This window comes from Eurytemora carolleeae, unplaced genomic scaffold (assembly GCF_000591075.1).
Source record: "Eurytemora carolleeae unplaced genomic scaffold, Eaff_2.0 scaffold487, whole genome shotgun sequence".
NCBI lineage: Eukaryota > Metazoa > Arthropoda > Copepoda > Calanoida > Temoridae > Eurytemora > Eurytemora carolleeae.
The window spans coordinates 356,391-367,729 of record NW_019396430.1 but is presented as its reverse complement, the minus strand read 5'-3'; the positions used below and the strand labels follow the sequence as shown (position 1 = coordinate 367,729).

Here is an 11,339-nt window from a genome sequence, read left to right as displayed (position 1 = left end):
GTAGGTATACCTGCAGAGAAGGAATACCAGTAGGTTTACCTGCAGAGAAGGAGTACAAGTAGGTTTACCTGTAGAGAAGGAATACCAGTAGGTTTACCTGCAGAGAAGGAATACCAGTAGGAATACCCGCATGAATACCGAGTATATTCCTAGGAGTTGGAATACTTGCATGTATATGTATCCAGAGTATATTCTTAGGAGTAGGGATACCAGTAGGAATACCTGCATGTATCCAGAGTATATCCCTATATTCCTAGGAGTAGGAATAACAGTAGGAATACCTGCGTGTATCCAAAGTATATTCCTAGGAGTTGGAATACCAGTAGGAATACCTGCATGCATCCAGATTACAGAGTATATTTCTAGGAGTTGGAATACCAGTAGGTATACCACTAGGAATACCTGCACGTATTCAGAGTATATTACTAGAAGTAGGGATACCAATAGGAATACCTGCAATGTATCCAGAATATATTCCTAGGAGTAGGAATACCAGTAGGATTACCTGCGTGTATCCAAAGTATATTTCTAGGAGTAGGAATACTTGCATGTATATGTATCCAGAGTATATTCTTAGGAGTAGGAATACCAGTAGGTATACCTGCATGTATCCAGAGAATATTCCTAGGAGTAGCAATACCAGTAGGAATACCTGCATGTATATGTATCCAGAGAATATTCCTAGGAGTAGGAATACCAGTAGGAATACCTGCATGTATCGAGAGTATATTCCTAGGAGTTGGAATACCAGTAGGAATACCTGCATGTATCCAGAATATATTCCTAGGAGTAGGAATACCAGTAGGAACACCTGCGTGTATCCAAAGTATATTTCTAGGAGTAGGAATACCTGCATGTGTATGTATCTAGAGTACATTCTTAGGAGTAGGAATACCAGTAGGAATACCTGCATGTATATGTATCCAGAGTATATTCCTAGGAGTTAGAATACAAGTAGGAATTCCTGTATGTATCCAGAGTAAATTTCTAGGAGTATAAATACCAGTAGGAATACCTGCATGTTTATGTATCCAGAGAATATTCCTAGGAGTAGGAATACCAGTAGGAATACCTGAATGTATCCAGAGTATATTCCTAGGAGTTAGAATACAAGTAGGAATACCTGCATGTATCCAGAGTATATTTCTAGGAGTAGGAATACCAATAGGAATACCTGCATGTTTNATTGCCCCCCCCCCAGCAGGAATAGGGTTAAATAATTCAGATTTCAGAATTTAGATATCCCGATAGAAAATTACGTCATTGTCTTAAACTTAGTTTTTTCCTCTGTTTTAGTTAAAATTTTAAATATTACTAATTTCCTAAATAGTAAAAATATTTACATACATTTACTTATAAATGTTTTTTATCCTGCATTTTATCTTTTTTTTAATCACTTTTAGAAGAAAAATTTGGTGAAAGAAAATTTCTTAAATATTTACCTTTAATAAGTACTTGGGCTGACCGCTCCAAGCCACTAAATCCTTTAACAGAGACCCGGCAGGTGTACCTACCCTTTAATCAGAACATTTACTAAATTTTCATTAATTTATGGGAATTTGAATTTAAATTTAGCGTCTAAAATATCCCCTCCCCCAGCCAACTGTATATGTATTATATATGTAATGTACCGCATTAGAAAAATGTGTATTTTGTAAATATCTAGATTCGAATATAAATATGAAAAACGATATTATTATTATTATTATTATCATATTTAGCTTATCTTATACTTTCTTGGAACATAGAAAAAGATGTCTTCCTTTATATAAATATACAAGACAGTTGTTTGATACCCCCACGGCAACATTTATTGTAGTATTGGTTCACTGCTGCTGTAGTAGGCCGTTTTGGCAAAGTCACTTAGTAGTTCATTCAAGGCCAAAATCAATCTATTCGTTAACAATGATCTTAAACGCTATAAAACTGACTTTCTAAAGTTTGAATCAAGTTTTCTATCTTTTAATGGTAAGTAATCAAATGATTTGTAAAAGGAAGAAATATGATTATAGTTGCCAGGAACCAAAATTATATAATATGAGGTTTTATAAATGTGTGTACAGTCGCTTCTAAATCTTTTCTTTGAGGCTATTCCGAATGTACTAAACGTAGCATAGATAAAGGAAAAGAAGAAACTTCCTTTTTTCCGATCGTATACAAAACAAGATTTCGTAGATTTCTCTGTTTACATTGGGGGATTTTGAAAATTGTTTAAAAGAGGTCTGTACCTGAGCCTGAAGGTTGAGATAAACAGTTAGATTACTGGAACTGCTTATAATATTATCAAAATCTCCATCTTTAAACCAGGAATATCTAAAATATGTACAACAAATTAGAATTGTACTACTAATCAAGCAATCTAAGCCATTTGGGGCAAATAAACACCAGAATTTATTGACAAATTGAGTGTACTGCATCTTCTGGGAGTAATATAAACAGTATTTTGCAGTACTTAGCAGCTCTAAATTTGTTTTAAATTCATCCCTAAATTTAGGGTTTCGAATAGGAAATCCAATTCGCGGAATTAATTGCGCTGAATTGCTCGGAATTGCTCAGAATGGCGGGGAATTGCACGGAATTGTACCAAATTAATAGGCTTGCAATTGCGATGGAAACCCTACAGCAGAACACATGTTTAAAAAAGATATGGGGTTCCTGATGTATCTTTGAATCTAGCTTATCATTATAATTTTAAATCTTATCTTCTTTTTTTCAATGGTCCTTTATCTCTCCTTTTGCAAATTCCTTTTTCCTAATGCATTAATGTCATTTTATCAATATTTGATTTTGCACTTTTAAAATTATTCTAGCCCGAGGATAAGAAGCCCACAATTGAAAGGCATATATATCATTCCAAATGTCACTTTTATCTACCTTTCAAGTTTGAAATTTTTTATTTCCTTTGAGAGATTTAAAGGAACAACTATGAAAGGCCGTTCCTTGGATGACATACTTTGAGGGACTAAATTTTGGCCGCTAGATGTCTCACGAAAGATTTTTATCTGATAGATCTTAGGACGCACACAGTCGGAGATGTCATCTGGTCGACGTTTATATGTTGATAAGGAATGACCTTAAGATTTTTACAACTACTCCTTAAAAAAAAGCAACCCTGGAAACAAACACCATGTATTCTTGAGAGGTCCAAATTGAAATTAAATTTGTCTTAAGATATCAAGTGGACAGACAGAGTGTTCACAAATATTCTATTTTGATTAGAAAGAAATTAACGGTTAACGGTATAATTGATATCTTTGATTTAAAATTGCATGTTAGGTTTAATTAAAGACAAAGCTTCAGATTCACATATGCTCCAAGATTGCACCAGATGCAAAAAGGAAAACCCGATAAATTATAAAGATTTTAGATTTAAAAGAAACAGAAAACGGTGCAGAAACTCTCGACAAACCTTTAATAAGTTTGCCTTTAAACTCTTTGACATGACCTTAAAATAATTACAGGTTACAACACACTATATTGCACCAAACGTTACGGTAACAAATTTGTGACCTTGTACCTTGTTTTGATTTTACTCACAAGGATATCAAATCAAAGAAATCTATTTTTTGCCACAAGCTCTAATTTTACAATCTTTTAATCTTTATAACCTGATTGTGTAGACAGTTTTGTATTTCAAACTTACACTACTTGATCAACCAGAAACTGAAGTGTGAACTATCAAAGGTCTACGAAATCAGGGTGGAAAGATATAAGGATTAGAAAATCAGAGTTTGTGGCACAAAATCAATGTCTGTGTCCTGTTACATATATAAAAATTAAAAACATTTATGTTTTTGTTTTCTGCAACTTAATTGTTCTTCAATAAGAGGATTGAAAATATAAAATATTTTGCTGTTAAAGTCACGTGATTGTTGTATTCGCTGTTCAGCCGTTCAAGAACTAGTTTACAGAGAATTTCATTTTATATGAATATCAAAATGATATAACCTTAGATAACTTTGAATAAACATGATGATAGACTCTTACTAACTTTGATAGAAATCCAGATTGCTCTAGCTGTCATCGAAACTAATGGGAATTCTAATATACGAACAGAATAGATTTTATTTAATAGAATATCATAATGATTTTTGTTTCATGAAAAGTATTGCTAAAGTTATATTGCCAAAAGAATGCCGTAAACTTTGTAAACGATCAAAGACGACTTTCAAATTTTTAATAAATTGCTAAGATATTCCGCTATATTATTTTTATGAAAATATATCTTAGCGATAGAACTTATATTGTATCTTTGTATTAGTCAAAATAATCGAATTATTTGTCAAATATTGTATAAAAAGGATGAGTTGAGAACCGCAATTGTAGAGAATGTAATTCCGTCTTCTATTGTTTGCTGGGAGGTGAACACAATGGAAATCTGTGTTTTCTAAAAGATAAAGCTTGGCGTTCATTTTATACAACTGCCGAAATTGGGTGGAGAGGAAAAGAACAAATGGAAGAAAAAGAGAGTTAAAAGGTATACAAATAGCAAGGGGGGGGGAGGGGATATATTAAACTTAAAGGGACTGTAAAGGAAAAATGAAAGGGGTATAAGCTGAAAGCTAATCACTTTAGCTCTTGATCGCGACCCATGAAAGTTTTATCTGATGTTCCTGTCTCGAGAAATTGATATAAAACCGGGTTAAAATTATACGAAAATTCATATATGTAAAATTTAGAAAATCTTTAACTTCCATCACGTGACCAGAACTATCACCAATGGCAGAGCAGTTTCCTGGTCACATGTCTCCGCCTGTATCACATGACCACTTTACTGCACTGCCATTGGTGGAACTTCTGGTCAAGTAACACGGAAGTATAAATAATATTATGAATTAAAACTATTAAAAATAGAAATAACAAATATAAAACTAGAATTGGAGTAAACCTAAGTTACAATTAGCTTTCTCTGGGATATTAAAGTTTTTAGATTGGTTGCATAGTTGCTGAATTTGATCTATTTAAACCCTCTATTTTTATACAAAATTGTATTTACATTAATTTTCGTATAATTTTAACACAGTTGTATATCAATTTCTCGAGATATATAACATCAGATATAACTTTCATGGGTCGCGATCGAGAGCTAAAGTGATTAGCTTTCAGCCTATACCCCCTTTCATTTTTCCTTTACAGTCCCTTTAAGAAAATTGAAATAATAGTTAAAGTTTTTGTTGATAATTAGAACTCGAGAGGAGAGGCAAGTCACAAATCAGTACCAGTTATACCTTGTAATAAAGGAACTCAGTTTCTGCAACAAACTTAGATTTTATAATACCTAAATCTTTGCAACCTGCAGATGGTGTAGACCTTTGATATATTTCAAACTCAGATTACATGATATATTTAACAGAATTTAAAGTTATATCTAAGGTCTAGGACGGGTTGCACAAACATAGGGATTAGAAAATCAGAGTTTGTGACAGAGACTCTATTCCTGTGCTCATCTTATTTCTTCCTTACATCTTCGGGAAAAATGGGTTAGTGGGGGGGGTTGGGGGTGCATTTTTCTGTTCTTAAAGTTGTCTTTATTTTGGTTAAACCACCCACTGACATTAGACAACTCTGAAACTGAATAAGCATATGTTTAGAGAGTATCAAATTTTGAGAGTGTTGCAACGCATTGGCCTTTGCATGGTTTTACCTCACCAACGCACTTCTACCTTTTTTAGCCCTAGGCATGAATATTTTAGTATGCAATGTGCTTGTTTCTACCACTGCTGTTTTTTTTTGTGAGAGCGTTGACACTACATATCTTGGTTTGCAGTGCACTCCGTAGCAGTTACAACTATTGCTCACAGAGCAAAACAAATTGTATAGATGAAACCACTGCTTTGGGAAATTCTGTTTTCTAATCCCTATATCTTTGCAACACAATCTTAGCAATTTCAAAATATGAAATATGCTAGATCAAATGGTCTAATTTTGAAATATCAAAGATTTACACCATCAGGTTACAACAAAGTATTGTCGGAAGATTTAATTCCTTTTCCATTAATGGTCTCAGGTCTGGAAATTAGCTGGGAAACTTTATTTAACAGAAGGATTAATTTCATTTTCTGTTTAAAACTCTAAACCTTTAGTTTCTAACCACTATTATTCTTATTACTTTTAATCAGACATTTCACTACAGAAGTCGTTATTTTGGCGCAGATCCATTTATGCCAGCGTCAAATTTGCTATAGGGTCATTTTTGCTGTTTACAAGTTACAACTAGGAAGCAATGATTAACCCGTACAATATTTTTCTAATTAAAGGGACTGTAGACGAAATTTCAAGTGATCCTCCCCATGCAAAGATGACAATGTCCGTTATACAATCGGTAACCTTGAAAGCGTTGTCGGATTAAATATTACCTGGGATTAGGATTAGAGTCCGCTAAACAGATTAGCTGAACCTGTTCTCTCTCCTGACCAGCCTGGTCCGTTGGCTCAACCACCCAGCTAGGTCCGTACATAACCTGTACATAAATATTTCAAGGTGTGTACATAATCTGTACATAAATATTTAAAGATCCGTACATGATCTGTACATAAATATATCAATACCCGAACATAATCCGTTCATAAATATTTCAAAGTCCGTACACAGCCTGTACATGAATATTTCAAGATGCGTACGCAAACTTTAGAGAAATATTTCAAGATCCGTACATAATCTGTACATAAATTGATATTTCTAGATCTGTGCATAATGTCCACTTATCAATGTCCACTCCTTGCATAATATGTACATAGATATTTTAATGTCCGTTCTATTGTCGGTACATGTAGATATATTTTAAGCTCCATGTACACAATTTTTGTACTTAAATATTTTAAAGTCCGTACATAATTTGTACATATATATTACGTTTTTCTAAGTCCGGACATTATCTATTTATACCATATTTAAAGGTGTATAATTTCTACACAAATATTTCAAAATCGGTACATAATGTATGATTAAATATTTCACACATACCTTTCCTTATCATATAAAAATCTTTTAAGGGTGCAAAATTTTTTTAAATAACTCACCATTTGTGCATACAGAAAGTGTAATCTTAAAACCAAAAGATAAACGAATAATTCTATTCTTTACAATGTATTTAAAATGCATTTGAAACTGCATGAATTTTAGATATAACTAGCTGAAGGGCCTGGCGTTGCCCGTGGAAATTTTTTTTTTAATAAAAAAAATAAAAAAATGATTTGAAAAAACTAAATTTTATTTTTTTAGCCTATAAGACCCCCCGGCCTCCCATGAGTGTCCACAAAAATGTTAGCCCGATTCGTCCAGCCGTTTGGCCGGCTATAGGCAACAAATGTATATACGAATGTCTTGTTTTATTATATAGATCTATAGGGTATCCCTAAAAACATGAGAATTAGGAGATTCTTTTATATTATTTGTGATTTTTTCCTTAAACAAGAAAACAACTCTGAACAATCACCAAAAAAAAACTTTATGTAGTATTTCTAAAATTTGGTTCTAAAATTTGGTTCTAAAATTTGGTTCAATAATTTTGGTCTACCATTTTAACCTTAAATTATGAAAAAGATATTAGAGAAGTTTTTTCAGATTTCGATTTATTAAAGAAATGAGGTTTTGTTAGATTAATTAATTAAATTGATTAAATTGAAATATCAAAGTTTTACATCTCATTTTACTAAGCTACAGGGATTAGAAGATTTGAGTTCGTGGCAATTCAACTATCACTGTGATCTAGCCAGGCTGGCGGCTGCAGTTGCTGCATAAAACGTGCTGGGTCGACTCTGCAGGGGTAGACCATGAACAGTACAACTAAATGCATGTACAGGAGGTTCACGGTACATTCCAGTTCATTTCATGTACCGGGCTGAATTTTAACTAGCCTGGGCAAGCAGTACAGTACAAATACAGACTTGAGGCAAAATGCGACTGTACACCAAATGAAATTTCATTGGGTGTGTATTGGCACCGATCATGCAACTATGAGAGTGTTGTGAGTTATGATAGGTAGTATTTAAATACTTTAAATATCTTTGTCAATTACATGTAAGGTCCAACGAAGTTAAACCCCATTCATTTGAAAGCTGTTCTTTCATATACTCAGTGACATTTAATAGAAATTCAAAATCAAAGTAAATCTTCTTGCATTCTCTAAATTTAATGGACACCCTGTATCCACCAAAGTCTGGATAAAAAACTTTAATAAATCATACTTTCCATCTTATTCCATGAGACAAACAATAAATACTTTAAATGATGACAAAACAGAACTTTAAAATTCCGACCCCAAAAAAAACATAATATTTCTAATAAAAGCCAGAGTGTACTTATTATTGCCTATTTTTTATTTCATGTAAAAAGGGACTTTTTACAAATTTTTCAAATGATCCGTTTATTTAAAGAGTTGTTTGTATCCCAGATTAATAAAATTAAAAATAATTCAATTTTTTTACAATTCTGTCTCTTGATCTAAAAACTGATATTATTGAAGTTTCTCTCCAGTGTCGGCGTTTACATCAATAATGTGAAGAAGACTTTTTTATTGAAGTTTTGATTGTTAATAAACTTTTTTTGAATTACAAGTTTACAAATAAACAAAGAGATAGTTTTATATCTTTATTTTGTTTACATGTTTATGTGTATTCAAGCTGTTAAAAGCTTGTTAGAAATCAAAATTAAAATTGAAAGTCGTCTTTATGTATTGCTATATATATACGACGACGAATGTATCTGAGCAAACTTAGTAAAAGATAAAAAAAATGACAAAGTCTTCTCGCTGTTAATCTGATAAAGAGATAAAGCATGTCGTTGTGAATCTGATAAGTGGATACAGCATGTCGTTGTCAATCTGATAAGTGATGTCGTCTTGAATCTGATAAGTGGATAAAGCATGTCGTTGTGAATCCGATAAGTGGATAAAGCATGTCGTTGTGAATCTGATAATTGAATAAAGCATGTCGTCTTGAATCTGATAAGTGGATAAAGCATGTGGTTGTGAATCTGAGAAGTGGATAAAGCATGTCGTTGTGAATCTGATAAGTGGATACAGCATGTCGTTTTGAATCTGATAAGTGGATACAGCATGCCGTTGTGAATCTGATAAGTGGATAAAGCATGTCGTTGTGAATCTGATAGGTGAATAAAGCATGTCGTTGTGAATCTGAGAAGTGGATAAAGCATGTCGTTGTGAATCTGATAAGTGGATACAGCATGTCGTTTTGAATCTGATAAGTGGATACAGCATGTCGTTGTGAATCTGATAAGTGGATAAAGCATGTCGTTGTGAATCTGATAAGTGGATAAAGCATGTCGTTGTGAATCTGATAAGTGAATAAAGCATGTCGTTGTGAATCTGATAAGTGAATAAAGCATGTCGTTGTGAATCTGATAAGTGGATACAGCATGTCGTTGTGAATCTGATAAGTGAATAAAGCATGTCGTTGTGAATCTGATTAGTGGATACAGCATGTCGTTGTGAATCTGATAAGTGGATAAAGCATGTCGTTGTGAATCGGGCATGTAACGCTTTAGATTAGGTATCCCTTAAAATTAGAATTGTATTAATAATATGAATGTTTAAATTGTTGATATTTGAGAAAAAACAATAGTTAATAAAACGGAAAGTTTTTGAAAGTGTTTTATCTCATTTTGTTAAATGATAAATAAAATACACCAAAAAAATTTAGAAAATCGTCCAGTGCTGGGAACTTATGTGTTGCATACTAAAAATCTAGATTGTTTGATCTCTTTATCCAGTATGGGCAATTTTAATTTGAGGATCAATGCTTAATCTCTTCATTTTAGTTAGCCCTTCATAGTGCAATTACACTACGGATATTGAATTAAAATAATCTGCAGATTAACGAAAGATCGAGATCAAGAAATCTCCATATCCAATGCCAGAGTTATCAGCTCTGTACTTCTTCAAAACTATACATTTGTAAGACTATTTCAAAATAATGGATAATACTACAAAAAGACGTTAGAACATTGTGGTCTTCTCTTAAAAATGCTGTGTTGACTAGAATGGAGGCACTTTTGAGAAGGATTCGGAAAGCCTAATTGACCAATCTGGGAGACAACTAAGATCATTTTAAAAATGTTTATTTGCATAGATCTAATAAATACTTCTAAACATAAAAAGTTTTAAATTTTGTCCTTCACTATAAATGTTAAAAAAGACACTTTTTAAAAAGTACGCTGTTTATTGGTTTGTAGAAATACTGGATGATTTTCTATCTTATTTTGGTGGATTTTTATCTTTTTCTTCACGAAAGAAAAAAAAACACCCTGGTGAATGGTGATACCTCAAGAGTATGTGTTTCCTCTGAACGTCCAATTTTGTTGCGCGCAGCGCACTTCAAGATTGCCGCGTGCAGTGTTCGGTTTAGAGGAGAGAGGGTTAGTGTTTTACTCGTCTTACCATCTAATATTTGGTTATTCAGGTACCATCTAAATAATAATATCATCAATAGTATCATCAACAGTAATAATAATAATACCGTTACCATGATTAGTTATCTTCATCATCGATGATAGTAAAGTTTAAGAATAAAAAAAGTAAAAAAGTAAGCAAAAAAAAATAAGATAGGAATGCTAAAAAATCGAATTTGAAAAATATAAATATGGTGCATCAATGATTACTTTTCATAGTATCAATGAAAAAAATATTTTTAAAAACACAGCTTTGAAGATGAGGACGACATTTATGCAATATTATGTGTATTTGATGTTGTCATGGAAAATAGTTTTACTACAGTGAAAACCAGAAAACTGTAGAATAGTAAGTCGACGATGTTGATGTTACAAAGCAATCAGCCTTAATACTTAATAGTTAGTTATTAAATCACTTATTAAGTGAAAAGAGTCTGTTCTGCACAATTGCTGTGCCTCCTGTTCATTGGACTATTTAAAGTCATATCTTGAGTCTAAAAGTAGACTTTCTATTCCAGAGTTTTCTGGTTATCACTGTAGTACTACAGCTTGAACAGATTATTAAGTGAAAAATTTGATTTAAAATCATAAATAAAATCTAACAGTCGTTAAACTATTCCACAGTATTAAGGGTTTCACTGTATACAGTAAAATGATAAAATTATATAAGAATGATTACTAACTTGTAAGTAACATCTGAAGGATTCGCATCAGCAGAACATTTAAATGTAACAGTTTCCCCGTCCTGAAAAATATACTGGGATTTAACATGATGGCCTACTAGCAACTCCGGTATATATAAAGTAACGGCCGTCGATCTTTTGGCAACTAGACGTACTGCACAGACCATAGTAAAGCTAAGCTGGTTATACACCTGAATCTGGATGATGTATCATCTAGTAAGATAAATGTTGGAATTTAAGCGCATAATT

The 11,339-nt window shown here is 32.7% G+C and overlaps 1 protein-coding gene across 2 annotated transcripts in view; it reads right to left on the bottom strand.

Annotated features, from left to right (window-relative positions):
• Positions 1-1,386: 1,386 nt before the first annotated feature.
• The window catches only part of LOC111703181 (irregular chiasm C-roughest protein), a 50,550-nt gene continuing 40,597 nt past the window's right edge, over positions 1,387-11,339 (bottom strand). For both annotated transcript variants that reach the window (XM_023475057.1, XM_023475056.1), the window contains 5 exons: positions 11,091-11,152; positions 10,281-10,425; positions 6,357-6,460; positions 2,229-2,313; positions 1,387-1,515 (listed from right to left, as the gene is read on the bottom strand). In XM_023475057.1, coding sequence (XP_023330825.1) covers positions 1,390-1,515; positions 2,229-2,313; positions 6,357-6,460; positions 10,281-10,425; positions 11,091-11,152 — 522 coding nt within the window. In that variant the 3' untranslated portion in view covers positions 1,387-1,389. The remainder of the gene's footprint in view (positions 1,516-2,228; positions 2,314-6,356; positions 6,461-10,280; positions 10,426-11,090; positions 11,153-11,339) is intronic.